The sequence below is a fragment of the Numida meleagris genome, chromosome 9 (assembly GCF_002078875.1).
Source record: "Numida meleagris isolate 19003 breed g44 Domestic line chromosome 9, NumMel1.0, whole genome shotgun sequence".
NCBI lineage: Eukaryota > Metazoa > Chordata > Aves > Galliformes > Numididae > Numida > Numida meleagris.
In genome coordinates, this window is record NC_034417.1 from 19925361 (window position 1) to 19941567 (window position 16207).

The following is a 16207-nucleotide window of genomic DNA, read 5'->3' on the forward strand; positions in this document are numbered from 1 at the left end:
CGCCCCCGGGCACAGGGAGGAGGCCGAGCCTGCAGGGCTCCACAAGCTACTTTAATGGGAGAGGGGCGCGGGGCTGCGCGGGGCATCCTGCCGGCGGGCACCCTGCCCGCGGGGCCGCAGCGGCCCGGCCCGGCGCTACTTGGCGCCCTCCTTCTTCTCGTCCGCCTTCTTCTGCTTCTGCTGCATGATCTCCGAGTCCCTGCGGAGAGCGCGGCGGGCTCACACCGGGACCCGGCGGGGACGGCCGGGAGGTGCTTGCGGGCACTCACCTCTGCTTGCGGGCGGCGGCCGAGAGCCCGTCGTCGCGCCGCTTGCCCTTGCCCGAATCGCTCTGCTTCTTCAGGTTCTTCTGCCGCGCCAGTTCGCGCTGGTTCCCGCCTGCACGGCGCGGTCCTTAGCTCGGCCCCGGCTGCCAGGCCCAGGCCCGGGCCGAGGCCCCGCTCCCGCCCGCACCCCCGGCCCGACCCCGGCCTCACAGCGGAGGGCGCGGAGCCGCTCCCCCCCTCGGCCCCGCCCGGCCCCCGGCCCCCACCCCTCAGCGGCCGTAGCGCCGCTCCCGGGCCCGGCCGCGGCCCGCACTCACGGGTCATGGTGCCGCTCCCTCCCGCCCTCCGCTCCGCCGCCACGTCCCGCACTGCCCCCCCGATGCCCCGCCCCCGCAGCTCTCTTTAAGGGAGCGCCGTAGCCAATCGCCGCGCCGCGCCGGCCCCCCGCCGCCCTCCCATTGGCGCGCAGGGACGGCTCGGCCCCGCCTGATTGGCCGCGGGCTACGGACGCTGTTGGGCCGGGGGGGGCGATAATGGCGGAAACTGCGGCGCAGGCGCGAGGAGCCGCAGAGCCGCGCCCAAGGGCTGGGAGGGCGGGGCCTGCTGAGACCACGCCCCCTCACTGGGCGCAGGGGGGGGGCCGTGCGGCGCGGGGCGGGGCCCCGGCTGTTCGGAGCGGAGCTGCTCGGCGCGGGGCTCCTCGGGCGGGGCCGCTCCTTCCCTGCGGGCAGAGCGGTCGTGAGCGCGGTGCGGAGCCGCTCGGGGCGGGGCGGGGCGGGCTCGGCCCCACACGCACCCGGAGCTCTGTGGCGGCCGCGGACGGTCGCGGGGTTCCTCGGTGGCGCGGGCGCGGCGCTTGGCCAGGCGCGCGAGTTCCGCGTGCACGGGCTGCGGGAGAGCCGCGGGGTTGCAGCGGAGCGACGGGAGCGCTTCCTCGGCCGCGCTCCGCCCCGCCCCGCACCTTGCTGGCCGGGTCCAGCTCCAGCGCCCGCCGCAGCACGCGCGCCGCCTCCTCGTCGTGGCCCTGCTCCGCCAGCAGCTGCGGGGGGGACACGGGAGCAGTGCGCGCTGCGGCGGGAAGCGGCGGGGGGGCATGCGGGGCCGCGGACGTACCTGCCCCCTCCGCAGCAGCGCGGTGCCGTTGTCCGGGCTGAGGCGCAGCGCCGCCTCCACGGCCGCCAGAGCCTCCGCGCCCCTCTGCAGCCGCCGCGCCGCCGCCGCGCAGTTGTTGAGGCACTTCACGCGCTGCTCCCGCAGCTCCTCCTCCTCGTGCGGCCCGGGCGGGGACGCGGGGCAGCGGTCGGCGCCCGCCCCGTCCCGTCGCTCCTCACCGGCCCCTTCGAGGGCGCGCAGCGCCAGGCGGTACGAGAGCAGCGCCGCCGCGAAGTCGCCCCGCGCGAAGTGGACGTTTCCGCGCTCCCGTTTCTGCGCTCCCAGGCGGAGGCGGGCGGCGGGCGGCAGCCGCTGCGGGTCTGGGCCGTCGCGCACCTCCAGCAGCGTCACCTCGAAGACCAGCGGCGCCTCGGGGGGGACGTCGGGTTCCCTGCGGGACCGGCCACCTGCTGTCCCCGCACCCCCGTCCCGCTGCCCCTCCCGGCCCTCCGGCCCTACCTGCCCGCGCGGCCGTAGCCGTAGGGAGAAGCGGCGAGGAAGAAGCAGATCTCCCCGCCCCGCATGGTGGGGACGCCGAGCTCCAGCGCCTGCGGGCACGGAGAGGAGGCTGTGCCCGCCGGGCTCTCCGCGCCCCGCGCCCCGCTACCTCCGCTGCCGACCTGCACGGCGTCGCCCTGGCCCGGCACGAAACTGAGCCGCGGGTCCCGCTCCACCAGGCCGCCGTCCTCCAGGGCCCCCAGCACTTTCACCGACACCTCCTGGCCCGGCTGCGGCGCGCCCCCCTGCCCGTCCCGCACCACGCGCTTCCGTAGCAGCCGGTCCTCTGCGGGCAGCGGCCCGTGAGAGCCGCCCCGGCCGCCCCGCAGCCCCGCACCCGCCGCCCGGCGCTCACCCGTCACCTCGCTCCAGCCCTCGGCGGCGAAGAGCGGCGCGAAGCCGTCGGGGCCCAGCGCTCCGAGCGCGTCCAGGCGCCGGTAGAAGAGCTGCTCCTCGTCACGGCCCGACGGCACCACGATGGTGGTGTGCGGCATGCGGAATCGGACTCGCCTGCCCCGGCCCGGGCCCCGCGGCCGCTCGTCGGCCCCCGCCTCCCTCTCCGGGGAGCCGCCGGCCGAGGCTCCTTGCATGCCCGCCCGTCGCCCCGCTCCTCGCCCGCCGCTGCGAGCCGAGCCTGGGCCGGGCGGGCCCGCGCTCCCCGTGTCTCGGCGGCGGCCGCCCGCAGCCCCCAGCCCGCTCCGGGCGCACCGTCTCCGGTCCCGCCGAGCCGCGACTGCCCGGGGCCGCCCACGGTCGGGGCCGCCCCCGAGCGCATCCCGACGCGCCGTTACCTAACGCCGCGAAGCCGCTAAGGGGATTAGCGGTGACGGCAGCGCGTCGCGAACGGCCGGCAAAAATAGCTGCCTCGGGACGAGCTCCGCCGCGGGAGTCCCGCCGGGACCGGGCAGGTACCGCCCTAGGGCAGCCACGAGGTGAGCGCGGCTGCGGCCGGCGGCCCCGGCCCGGGGGGGTTCGAGGGCACCGGGTCATCCCGGGCAGGCAGGGGGGAGCCGCTCGGGGCGTCGGGATGGGGTAACGCGCCGGCAGGGGCCTGGGGGGGCGTTCCTTGTTCCCCGGGCCGGTGCCGGTAGCGCCGATAGGAGCAGGGCGGTGCCGCGCTGTGCAGCTCCCGCCCCCCGCGGGAGGGAGAGGCTCCGCGGCCCTAACGGTCGGTCGCCGCTGGCGGTGCCTGACGGCTCGGGACCCCTCCCTGGCTCTTCACCTTCCTCCTCTCGCGCCGCAGCCGGGACGAGCCGGGCAGCCTCGAGTGCGCGCGGTTGGCCGCGCCCCGGTGAGCCCCCCGCTGCCGAGCCCAGGGTCGGGGTGGGGGCCGCTCGCCCGCGTCCCCCCGGAGCTGCTCCTCTCCCACTCCGCGCTCGGGGCTGTGCCGGTGGCACCACGTCAGCCCCGGCTCTGGTGCTGCTGGCGGTTCTGCATGGGTGCGAGCGCTGCCTGCAGGTGTCAGCACCTGTGACTGCGCACATCGCGGCCCGGTCCGTTCCTGCTCTCCTCGTGGTCTCCAGGGGCAGCCCAGGGCTCATGGGGGCTTAAAGTCCACAGCACCCTCCCTCCCATTGCTCACTGCATCCTCAGTCCCCGTAGGGGCGTTCAGCAGCAGCCCGGGGATGAGCTGCCTGGCTTTTCTCTTGGGATGCTTCACAAGGTCCTCTCTGGGCTTCTTGTGGGGATGGATGTGCAGGCTGGTCTGGGCTGGCGGGAGATTCTGTGTTCTCCCAGGCCAGGTCTGAGCCAGCTGGACAGCATGGGCATCATCTGCGGGAAAATCACCGTCTGTGTCACAGAGAGCACCCACCCGGTGCTGCGGGAGAATGCTGCCTGGGCTGAGCCCTGGAGCGGAGCAGTCTCTGAGTGTGATGTGGCCGTGCCTGGCTCTGGTGAGCAGGGTGCTGAGCCTCTGCCACCTCCCTGGCCACGAGCAAGAGCTCTGCTCTTTGTCTGCCTTGCAGACATGGGGAGAATGAACCTTCTCTCTTGCTTGAGGCAGGAAATACCGTACCATCCGCTCAGCAGAGCAGTGCAAAGCTTACAAGGCAGTGTTCAGAGCACACTACACCGAGTACCGCTGTCCGCACACTCGTATTGGTAGTGTGAGCCAGAAATTTGTTCAGCTGGGAGCCAGAATGAAAGCACTGAAGCGAGGAGCAGAGGAGCGTAAGGCAGGTAACAGACCTGGGACGCAGCAATACAGCTGCGTTGTTTCTGCTCACCTCCTGCTTTTGGCTTTCAGGCCAATCAAGCTAAGATTTTGTACAAGTACAGACACTTGAAGAAGGTATGGCCAGGTGCAGGGCAGGGACTGGGTTCTCTCCAGGACCTGATCTGGTTTTGTTTTTCTTTCGGAGTTATCCTAGCTACCAGCAGGAGAAGAACCGCTGTGAACAGCTTCACCGGAAGCTGTCTCACATCAAAAACCTGATTCTAAGGTTTGAAGGAAGTGGGAGATCTTGGGCAAACCACTGGTTCAGTTCCCTTTTTTCTTCCTTATCAGGACATACTCCTCCTGGGACATGGGAAGAGGTGGAAGAAGTAGGTGAAAGAAGTAGGTCCTCCAAAATGCACTGGATTAGGGGTGAAGTTGAGGAATGCCTCATGGCACAAGGGTAGCCTCTAGCTAGGACAGCTGCTGTAGAAGCAAGCTCCATTCTGCAGGAAAGAACCCAGGCCAGGCACAGGCACTAGTGCTTACCAAGAACGGACTCTGGGCCACACTCCTTGAAGAACTCCACCTGCACTCAGTGCCTGACTGCTACAAGTTCTGAAGTCGCACTAGGGAGGATGGCAAGGACCAGAAGAGCTTCCCCATGGCTTCCCCTAACCTAGAACAGGGCTGAAACCTTGTCCATTGGGGTAGCAGCACTCCAGTGTGGTTTTACAGAAGGTATTGCCAGCAGTGAGGCCCATTTCTTGCATTAGTCTGACGCCTGAGGCCAGCTGCAGGGAGCGTCCCAGTTTGAGGTGCAGGGGGGTCAGATTTCACTCCAGGACAACTCAGTGTCCTTCCCATACACACCCCAGAAAGGGGCCTTGCTGCTTGTTCTTGGATGCCATTCCATCCTGCAGAAGGCAGTTGTGGTTTCATATAATGATGTGGCTAGGGTAGAATTTTTTTTGTACTTCAGAACTGACACTGCACAGCTGCTGTAGACAGAGAATCGTGTGCTAGGTGTTGTATGATCTACTGTGCCTGGAGAATTCAAGCAGCAATAATTGGTACACAGCATTTTGGAGGCACGGGAAAAGAATCCACAGGTAAAGCAAACGCTAGATTTTACCCTGGTAGCTGCTGCAATACAGTAGTACAAATCTGCTGCTCCTCATCCAATTCACACGCATCCAGGGCAGCAGTTCATCTCTGTTCACCACCACAACGCTCCCAGCCTTTCCAGTCAGAACCCTCTGGGCCAGAGGAAGTTGGGACTGCCCGTACCAAGATGGTTGGGCATAGCTACCACCACCTGACTGCAGAACGAACTGTATTCCAAGGAGAAACCCATTGCTACTAGTCTGTTTTGTGCCAAAATTAATGATCTTAAAATTAAGGGGTCTGACAGTGCAGAATAGATCTCCAAGAAGCCTACTGGCTGTGAGAAAAACCATCATTGGCATTACCTGTCTTTGGGTATATTGTCAACAGTGCTCCTCCTGTACACTCAACTAATTTTGCACAATGCTTACTGCTGTTGCTTGCATGTTGCCGAGCAAGCCCAAATGCCACACTGCTCTGTATGCCTAAAACCGGCAGTCACTTTAAGTACTACCAACCCTTGAACTTGCTGAAGCAGCACTACCCTGTTGGGCAGCATGCAGACAGCAAAAGCATTTGTCAATGGAGTTCCCAGTACAGGTTAGGGGATGACTTGCTGGAAAGGAGCTCTGTGGAGAAGGACCTGAGAGTCCTGGTGGACAAGAAACTGGCCATGAGCCAGCACTGTGCCCTTGCAGCCAAGAGGGCCAATGGGATCCTCGGGTGCATTAAAAAGAGCATGGCCAGCAGGTCAAGGGAGTCACACAGAATCACAGAATGTCGGGGATCGGAAGGGACCTTGACAGATCATCCAGTCCGATGCCCCTGCCAGAGAAGGGACACCTAGATTAGGTCACACAGGGACATGTCACAGACTGCTGTGTCCAGTTCTGGGCTCCCCAGTTCAAAAAAAGACATGGATCTCCAAGGAGGAGCCTAGAGGAGGAACACAAAGGTGAAAGGCCTGGAGCATCTCCCCTATAAAGAAAAGGCTGAGTAACCTGGGTCTGTTCAGCCTGGGGAAAAAGAAGACTGAGGGAGATCTGATAAATGTTTATAAATATCTAAAATGAGATGAGAGGCAAATGGATGAGGCCAGGCTCTTCTCTGTGGTGTGCAATAAGAGAAGGAGTAATGGCCTAAAATGGAACACAGAAGTTCAGCACTAACATGCGGAAGAATTTCTTGACTGTAAGGGTGATGGAGCACTGGAACAGGCTGTGCAGAGGGGTGGTGGAGTCTCCTTTGATGGAGATATTCAAGACCCAGATGGATACCTATCTGTGCGACCTATTGGGGGGAGCCCGCTTTAGCAGGGGCATAGGACTCAATCTCTTGAAATCATCTCCAACCCCTGCAATTCTGGGATTCCTAAGTCCCAAATCTGCACCACCACAGCACGCCAGGACAATTCTTGCTACTCATTAGCTGGACAAAAAAGGCAAACAGACTGAAAGCTGAGCTTAACATCTAGAAACAGGCTCTAAAGGCTCACTGAAGGAAATTAGACTCACAGGGTGAAGGTGTTGCTTACAGAGGGCAGCAGCCTGATGTTGTATTTAAGGAGTCTCCACAGGACAAGGACACTTAGGTTTAAGGGGGTCATTTTATTGTTTCACTTCTCCAAATGTACAAAAAAAAAATTAGAAAATAACCCTACCCCCCACCCCCTCCCAAACCACAAAACAAACCAGTCTGGGGAGCCCCACAGCAGTGCAGCTAAGAGGCAGCAGGAAATTAAACAGAACTAGACACAGCAGCTGGAGCCCCTCAGCCCTCATAGTCACTGGCTCTCCACAATCCAGAACTGGCCCCAGTCTGCCCAGTGCTTCCCCAATTCACACAGAACCCATCCAGACAAGATGGTGAGTAGGTACTTCACAAATCCTCCTTTGCCTTCTTCTTGGATTTCTTGGCTTTATCTTCCTCCTGCAGCACAGGAGTGTTGGTTGCCTCCCACTTCAAGTAGCTGATGAAGTCACTCACTTCTCTGCCACCCTGCAGAATGCACAAGACAGTAAGGCAGAGCCTGTCCTCCCTGCGGAATTTCCCTTTGCTAGGGGACTGTTCAGGTGCCAGGCAGACCAAACTAACTGCAAGCACAGCTTTCTCCTGGGGGTCTGCAGCATGCAGCAGAACATTCCCAGCAGGTACCACCATGTGTGTTCCCTGAGTAATGGGACAGAGTGCCAGGCTCTGTCTCTCTCCAGAGAGACTCCATGTTATTTGGACACCTGGATTCTACTTCATCACTTCACAAAGCCCCAGGAGGTGCAAGACACTCACCTCATACTTCTTTGGACTTTGCTTCTTCCCAGCTGGAGCAAAATAGATGGTGGGGAAGCTGGAGAAAGAGAACAGACATCTGAGCTCAGGATGTGCTGCTTTATTCAGGCTCTGTTCTCCCAGACCATCACTGAGAGGACTTGCACCCTTGCTCTGGTTTAATATGGCAACAGGTTAACCAGCTCTGAAGCCAGTATATATGGCATCCAAAAGCCTTGTCTTATCTGCACAGCTGGCTGAGCACAACTACAGTGAGGTTTGCTAGCTTTCAGAAAAGCAATTCCAGCGTTATTTTTGCACCACCAAGACCAAAATCACAGCAATTTCAAGAAAGAAGAAAGGATTCAGTGAGGCAAGCTTTCAGGTATGGCCAGGACACCCGAGGAGGAGAACGGATATATGTAAAATTTGTTTTCACTCTTCAATGTCTAACAAATGTATGCCAGTTGTCCCTGTCCCTACCCCCATTCCCCCCAGGAGCCTCTTTCATATCTTCTGTAGAGGCTGCTTGTCAGAGACGTTAAGCCTGAACTTGTGTCCACTGACACAGTGGTCTAACAGAAGTAGCACCTACCCTCTGACTTCATATGGAGAAGGCACATCATTGGCTGTAGCATCCATTTTTGCAATGACAATATTGGGGTCTTTACTGAGCTGTTGAAAGAGCACATTAATAATCAATCCATAGCAGTTAACACCAGAATTAAACTATCAACCTCTAAGGTAATATGTCAGAGGACAGCATGCACTATACACAAAAAGATGAATAAATTTTTTCTAAGCAGTTTTCTTCTGCTTCAACAGGGGCACAGGGAACACAGTCCCTCTTCATTCAGTTGTATGCAGCACACATGCTGTGTGCAGTATTACTCTGGTATAACTTCTGGGGAATGCTGACCCCAGAGGGACTGCCTGCCTTGAATCTTTGGCAAAGCAAACTGTGAGGCTCACGTAGAAAAGGTACTTGACAGCCAAATAGGAAAAAGCTGGTCACATCTGGAAAGACATTATTTGCACCACTACTGAAAACGCATCTGATGGAAGCGTAGCAGTGTCATGAATAGCCTTTACGTGTCTGTAATCAGAGGGAAAAAACCCCAAAAAGGAACTTTTCCACCCAAGGACAGTCACCGAATAAAGTAATATTGAGGTGCCACAGCAAAACCAGTGTAGTTGCTACCATGCTCTAGATCCTGCTAATGCACTTCTACATTTACAGGACATACTCAAGATGAAAGTCCTCAGGAAGGCACAGTTACACCCTGTTACTATAAAGGTTGGACAGAGTATGCAGGACTGTTTAGTGCTGCAAAGCTGCCATTTACACTTGCAGTAGAGACTCACGCCTACCTTCTCTCCCAACTCTTTGTATTTGGGCTCCAGATTCTTGCAATGGCCACACCAGGGTGCGTAAAACTCTATCAGGACATCTTTGTCTTCTGCATTAACAATTTCATCAAAGTTCTCAGCAACCACCACCTGAAAGAGTTTGATCATACAAAGTTAGGATTTAAGTCAACAGTGAAGCTGTACCACGACATCTATGCCCCACAAAGCCTGGCCTCCCACTGCAGTAAGATTTGCACAGCACCTACATAGCAAGCACCTAACTGACTAACACACAGCTCTTCACCAAGCTGCAACATCACAAACAAGCAGGCAAAAGCCTATAGTAAGATACTGTCATCATCTGCAAGTGAGTTTTGGACACTGTAACATTGCAGGAGGAAGGCAGAATCATTTATTTTTTAATCACAGCAAGCTCCAGGCTAAATAATGAGTTTAGCTAGACTTGCTGAGGTCATCCCACCCACACATAAATAAGCAGCCCATTTCACTCCTTTATAAGGCCCTCATCTGAAAGTCAAGCCACAGGAATACTTTCCTTCAGGGCAGATTCTAGTGGGATGAACAAACAGTAGGAATTAAACCATTACCCTAAGCTGATGAGATGAACGCATAAGACTTTAAGAACTGAGCAGCTGTGACCAGCTTCAAAGCCATTCTATGGGGGAGGCACAAGTCAAGACAGCAGGCCTTTGCAGAATCCTCGTACATCTCAATGATCCTGCACTTGTAGAGAGCATTGTAAGTGTGCTCATGCAGGTGTTACTACGTTGAGAGAAAAGTATGGAATCAAAACTGCAAGCTCAGTTTCTCTGGCTCAGAACTGTAACATAAAAGGCAGTGAATTCTTTTTCTATATAACACAGCACAGGCTTCTCAAAGTGCCACAACAGCACATTTGCAGCAGGGAATGCTGGCATATGACTGGAAGCTGCTGCTGAAGTGGATTTCCTCCACTAGCAGCAGCTTTTGCCTCCCCTGATACAACACTCACCTTCACAGGGCCATCATTGTTTTCAGGGACAGGCTCTGATTTCAGGTACTTTTTCAAGTTGCCATCGAAATAATCTTGCAAGAATCTCTCCAGAGCCTTTCCATCACGGCTGAAAGCAAAGTGACATTTTATAGCCACCATGACACACACACACAGGATGAGAGAGGAAGACTTTCAAGGCTGATTTAACCTCCTTCCACCCACACAACAGATGCCACCTGCATCTGTGAGAGCACCGGTCTGGGGCCAGCTTAGAAGAGCCCAGAACAAGTGCAATAAACACCATTAGAGTTCTGACTGGAGCCTGGGTGCATATCCCGTTCTAGGTTTTAGCCTTCAGAGCACCCTTGAGTTTCTTCTTTTCTAAAGGAATTTAGAGCTATTCCCACCTGTGCCCTTTACTGAATCTTCATTCCTAAGCAGACATTACACAAAGTTACAGAATTAAATTGAAGATACTTAAAGACAGGACAGACTGCAAGCACTCTAGAGGGCAAGACAGCACACTGGACAACTAAGAATCTTTCTGACCCAGCAGTCATTTCTTCCAACAGGAAGATCCACTTTCCTATTTCCTCCAAGCTAATGAACAGTTATCTGGTGACAGACTCCCAGACCTAAATCTATCCAGCAAGAGGCAACATTACTAACATTCAAAAACTTACGAGAATTCTTCCTGCATGACATATTTATCTCCTTTAGCTGTTCTGATGGCAACAACAGGAGCCTCACCCACGCTGTTGTCTAGACCGAATTCTGATAGCTCATGGCCAAAGGTTTTCCGGCTAGCAACAGCAAATGACAGTTTGTGACCAGCATCCAAGAATTTCTTTGCAATCATCATAACTCTGAAGAAAAAAGACAAAAACAGAAAACAAAGCATGATTCCTTGGAACGTTATCTTCCATGTGATGTAACAGCATTCAAGTTGAGGCACACACCAGACAAGGAATTCAGTGGTGTGGTGTGAAGTGATGCATTTCCCATGTAGAAATGGCGTTAAGAAGCAGAGCAACCTTGTTTATTCTGAATGCAGCTTGAGCCAATGTCAGGTGTACTTTTTTTTTTAAATCTATAAACTTGACCACTGAGGAATACAAAGGATAGAATACCACATAACCTTACCAAGGAAATTTCATTTTAAAATCTAAGGACTAGATATCCAAAAGCAAGTAGGTAGGGTTTCAAACAAATGCCTTGAGTTCTGCAGGCAGCAGCCAGCACAGGACTCTTGATTAAAAACCCAGCAGGGATTTTTCTGGGAGAATAATTCCCACATGAATATAAGAAACTCTAAGTTGAACTACAGAACAATACCAATGCAGGGACGAAGCGAGAGAAGCAGATGAACACCACCCCAGCCACTACATACCGGTTGCGCCAGTAGTTGGAGCCCTTTGCATTCTTCTCATAGTCCACATCATAGTATGCCACCAACAAGTCCTTCCCTTGGATCAAGTCTTTGTTGTCTTCAGTCATATGTGGACAGATACCAAAGCTACCAATGAGACAGAGGTTAGCAGCTTTGACTTCACTATCAAAATTCCATCACTTCCCAGGAATGGTCTTGATACAGCACATTCCTGATTCCCACCCAGGAATGCTTAATATCAGTAACCAGTAAGACACAGAAACATTTTGCCCATTTACATACCATATTATTTCAAGCCAAATCTCCATCTCTAGCCACAATTTCAATTAACACATCTGACCTAAGGTTTAAGATGGCATACTTCTCAGGAAGTATATCTTTTTTTTAAACAGAAGGAAGCCTGGTTGTTTGAATATAGAGAATATAGACAATAGATGTCAACAGCCACACCAGTATTTCCAGAAAGAAGAGAGACAGCCCAAAGGAAACAGCAAGACAGCCCTTACATGCAAGACAGCCCTTTTGGATACTAAGCAGAAGTGGCAGCTATGCTTGGTAGAGAAAATGAGTTCTGACAGGACTGAACCCCAATTTGGGATAAACTCTAGTCTATCATGTTGCCCAGCAAGGAATCACTCACATGTTCTCCTGGATAAATTTCTTGATCTTTGCACTGGTGATTTTGTCTTCAGTGTATTTGACAGTGTTGTCCTCAAACTTGTTTGTCAGTCGTGAAGGTCGGAACAGGACTATACCCCTGAGAGGAAGGAGATACCATGAATTAGTTCAAAGCATTCCTAGGCTTTCAAGGGTTAGCAGCTCAAGGAGACAAGAATTCAGCCTCCAGCAACTACCCTCATTCAACATCCATACACGCGGCAAAACTGACTGGTTTCTTGGTAACACTACTGCACCAGATCTACCTGCCAGGCTGTTTCTCATTATTCAGACATGGCAGACCCTCCAGCAATGAGAAACAGGAAAGAACATAAACAATGGGGAGGCAAAACACCTGTTGAAATGCTTCCCACCCGGAGGGGAACACTAATCCTCTAGATCCTGTAACTGTTCTATCACATCCAAACACTTAACTACACACACACCATGGACACCTGGGAAAGCAACAATACCTTAAAACATGCTCAAAAGGTTATTAACTGGAATTATTTTGTTCCAGTTGCCTTAACAAAAGATATCTGTATTTAAGAACTTACTCTCCATCTTCCTCATACTTCTGCACCAATTGCTCCTCACTGGTGTGTGCAAAACGGTAGTTATCTCGTAAGTTGTTGGCAGCTTTCATGAATTCAGAATAAGCATCGCCAGATGTATCACCAAAGAAGCCTGCAGCAGAAAGACAGGTGGTGACCTCCAACCAACTCAGCAGCAGTTACTGTGCAGCTCATCATTTGTCTTTACAGTGCACCGAAAGCTGTCTTCTGAATCAAGTTCCTCAGTGCACATCCAGATCTCGGTTTCTGACAGTTTCTCCCATTTTTAGTGGAACACTTATGTATTCCTTCCCTTCCACCAGCAGTGAGTTACTCATGAATTAGTCATTCAGCTAAAAGAGAACTACCTTCTGAGCACTACGATTTCCACTGGCAGTCATATGTGACACTGTCAGTGGTAGAACAGCCAATGGTACAAAATAAAAATAAGTTTAGGAGTACTGATCAATACTCATCCAATTCCATTTGTATGATGACACCTGATCTGCACAAAGGAAAGCTGCTATTACCACTTGTAAGCCATCCTAGCAGGATTTCTAGAAACCCAAAGCTATCACTTGTCAGGCAGCCAAAAGAGCAACAAGCTTAAATAAAAGAACTATAGTGCCAGGAGTTCTGAAAGACAGTCAAAGAACCACAGGAAAAAAAAAGTTGGAATGAATCCCCAGAGGTCACCAAGTCCAATCTCCTCAAAGCAGAACCAGCCTCAGAGTCAGGTCAACTTGCTCAGAACTTTTTCCAAACAAGTTTTGAAAGATCTCCAAGATTGAAAGTTTTGAAACATCTCTGATCACTTGTTTGTGTTTTTTCATTCCTGCCATGAAAGACTTCTCTGCTCACATCCATCTGGAACTTCCCTTACTATAGTTTAGGATACTGCCTCTTTTCTTTTCACAGTACATTTGCAACAGATCTTCCAGAGTCAAGAATACATTCATTTAAATTCTGCACTGATTCTACTCACCCACTACAGAAGCATCTTTATCACCAATGAATTTCTCAAAATCAGCCACAGAACTGAGAGCCACTGAAGCAGGTCCCGCCTGTTTCTTGAGATGACTGACGATTCCATCTTAAATGTGAAATGATTAAGGGGATCAATACAAAGCTCTACAAGATACTTTTCAAGTGTCCTAAAACAAAAGCCGTTTCTGCACAATTCTTCTACCAGGTCCCAAACCAAACGGCCCAAGAGTGACACGATAAACATGGTATGAACTGGAAGTTTGTCATCACCACCTTTTCTTTGCCTTCATCACACTGAAAACCAATCTTAGGAACACAGAGGTTTTCAGAGCACTGCCCTGGTAAAAGTATTTTTTCAATGCTCTCATACCAAGAGCTGCACATATGTTACTAACATGTTACAGAACACTGTACCGTGAAAAAAGGTTCAAAAACTGATCAAGAAACAGAGCACCTTCTCACTCCTGCAAAAGGAGTTCAGAGATTACGAAGTTACTTCTAATAAGAAGTTAACTGTATAAGGTCTTCCCCTCGAGCATTTTCCACATACCACCCATTGAGGATACTATACTTTAAAAATAATTTGGAAACCTTCACCTATAAAGGAGAGTTTTAAGTGATACTAAGCATCCAGGGCTCTTCCAACAGAAAGTTCTGGGAAGAGCAAGGTGTGCATGTGAGTGGAATTCTTCTTTGTACCTCTTAATGCATTTCACATTCCTGAACCAAAGTCTATTCTGTGTGGGCCTGCCTTCTAGCGCTATTTCAGCGAGCAAGATGCAGACACTGACAAGCCCTCACCTGCTGTCCTGGGTCCATCGTAGGTTCCTGACTCTTCTCCATCTCGAAAAATCTTCAAGGTGGGATATCCACTGACTCCATACTTGTTACAGGTGTTTGAATTTGCTGTACAGTCAACCTAAGAGAAAAGAAATATTCCTACTCAGTGGTCTAGCAACCTGTATACCCAAACGAAACCAGCTTTGCCACTGCCCACATTATCACATATAAATTGGAAGACTGAAGGGCTTGAAAACTTTCACATGCTTTTAACCAGGGCTGGATTCCTTCCACATAAAGCATAAAGACCTGAGAAACATCTGTGAGACTCAAGTCTATGAGATCAGAACACAGGCCCAATATGAAACCAGGTGGCCCATGAGTGACGTGGTACACAGACCAACACTGAGAAGTCAGTACTAGAGAGGACGTAACAGGTGAAACAGCACAGCTGCATTAAGAGGCACAGAAAAAACTTGAGTAAATACACTGGAAACTAAGTAGTTGCAACTTTGAGATGCCTTCCCCATAAAAACACTAGAAAGAGTAGATTCTCGATGTTGATTAGAGGCTTAATAAGAATCGACCATTCTTAGCACCTTATCAACACTGAAGGTTCCTGCAACAGCTGAAGCAAACACAAGTCTGCAGGAATCCATGCCAACTTCCCATAAACAAAGCAGCTGACTCTTATTTAACAAAACCGTGCAAGTTTTCTGGTGGGAGAAGTGGTTCTTGAACAAAGTTCCTTACTGTGTAAGGCAAGTGACAATGCCACAGCTACTGTGTACAGTAATTCTTGGACTGAGACTACACAGCTCCCAGGCGGCTCCCCTGTCCAAGTGAGCCCTCTCCCAGACAGCAGCACACGCCCATCTCACTGCCTCATGCCAACTGCACGGACTGCAGCCCTCAACCCCAGATCGCTCCCTAGTGTTTGAGTCTTCAATAGGCCGCAGCCCGTCACAGCTCTGAGCCACGGGCAGGCCGGATGCACGCGCTGTAGCAACACAGGTTCTCTGTTCACGGGCTGCTCACGGCAGCCACTGAGCCGCACGCCCCGTGCAGAGCTGCAGCCGCCCCTCACCTTCACGAGCGGGACGATCCCCTTCAGTCTGGTCGCGGCCGCCTCGTACTCCGGCGCCAGCCGCTTGCAGTGCCCGCACCTGGGAGGAAGAGGAGAAGGAGGGGCGTTAGGTCCGTCAGAACGCCCCGGCCCGCCCCGCCCCCACCTTCGCCCCCGGCTCAGCCCCGCACTCAGCCCCGCGCCCCGGCACTGCCCCGCCGCCCCTCACCAGGGCGCGAAGAACTCCACGAGCACCAGTCCCGGGCGCTCGGCCAGGCCGCTCTCGAAATCGGCGTCACTGAGCTCCACCACGTCGGAGGCGCCGGCGGAGAGGGCGAGGAGCGGGAGCAGCAGCAGCGCGGCGGGTGGCGGCCGAGGCACGGACATGGCGAGCGGCCGTGCAGAGCTGCGCTCCCTCCTCGGCGGCGGCGGCGGCTGAACAGGCGCCGGGGGCTGCAGGCCGGAAGTTCCGCCTCCGCAGCCGGATCTGCCGTGTGGCAGCTCCCCATTGGGCGCCGTGCCGCACGTCACGAGAACCGCGGCCAATGGGCTGCCGAGCAGGGCGGGCGGGGTGCTGCAGCGGCCGCTCCGCCCCCGCGGGCCGCTGGGTCCCGGTGCAGGCCGGGCCGCGAGGGGGCGGCGTGGAGGTGCGGGGCCTTGGGCAGTCGCTGGTCCGCGCCCAACCCGGGCCTTGGCGATGGGCGAAAGCGTCCGTCCCTGGTGGCACGACTGTAGAAAAGCATTTCCGCGCACTCCTGCACATCGCAGTTCAGCAGCCGGTAGCAGGCTCGGCTGAGGCTGCGCGCAGAGCAGGTGAACGAGGTGGCTGGGCAAGGAGCGCCTTGGCTGAGAGCTTGAGTTCACACAGGGTCCCTTCCTCAGCCGTGCTGTGTGATCCTCAGATGGCTGCTGGAGGCACGGCCCAGCCTGTGTTGTTACTTGTGCTACCTCGGCACTGACAGCCATGTTAAGAGATTTTAGGG

At 54.4% G+C, this 16207-nt stretch overlaps 3 protein-coding genes across 5 annotated transcripts; all 3 read right to left on the reverse strand.

Annotated features, from left to right (window-relative positions):
- SERF2 (small EDRK-rich factor 2) lies at positions 31 to 711 on the reverse strand. The gene is made up of 3 exons (XM_021407518.1): positions 584 to 711; positions 270 to 378; positions 31 to 199 (listed from the first exon to the last, which is right to left on the reverse strand). Exons 1-3 carry the CDS (start codon positions 588 to 590, stop codon positions 136 to 138), a joined length of 180 nt encoding a protein of 59 aa, XP_021263193.1. The 5' UTR covers positions 591 to 711; the 3' UTR covers positions 31 to 135.
- Positions 748 to 6620, reverse strand: LOC110403811 (peptidyl-prolyl cis-trans isomerase FKBP8-like). 3 transcript variants are annotated; one of them, XM_021407516.1, is made up of 7 exons: positions 2272 to 6620; positions 2039 to 2202; positions 1878 to 1966; positions 1380 to 1809; positions 1228 to 1305; positions 1063 to 1154; positions 748 to 987 (listed from the first exon to the last, which is right to left on the reverse strand). In XM_021407516.1, the coding sequence occupies exons 1-7, from the start codon at positions 2504 to 2506 to the stop codon at positions 768 to 770; spliced, it is 1308 nt and encodes a 435-aa protein (XP_021263191.1). In that variant the 5' UTR covers positions 2507 to 6620; the 3' UTR covers positions 748 to 767. The 3 variants fall into 3 exon arrangements, with proteins under 3 accessions (XP_021263191.1, XP_021263190.1, XP_021263192.1); XM_021407515.1 differs by having other exon boundaries at positions 1878 to 2202; XM_021407517.1 differs by lacking the exon at positions 1228 to 1305 and having other exon boundaries at positions 1878 to 2202.
- On the reverse strand, positions 6769 to 15698 carry PDIA3 (protein disulfide isomerase family A member 3). Its single transcript, XM_021407514.1, has 13 exons — positions 15454 to 15698; positions 15246 to 15324; positions 14180 to 14297; positions 13377 to 13484; positions 12395 to 12524; positions 11821 to 11937; positions 11181 to 11306; positions 10474 to 10656; positions 9809 to 9917; positions 8818 to 8946; positions 8042 to 8121; positions 7468 to 7525; positions 6769 to 7179 (listed from the first exon to the last, which is right to left on the reverse strand). The coding sequence occupies exons 1-13, from the start codon at positions 15609 to 15611 to the stop codon at positions 7060 to 7062; spliced, it is 1515 nt and encodes a 504-aa protein (XP_021263189.1). The 5' UTR covers positions 15612 to 15698; the 3' UTR covers positions 6769 to 7059.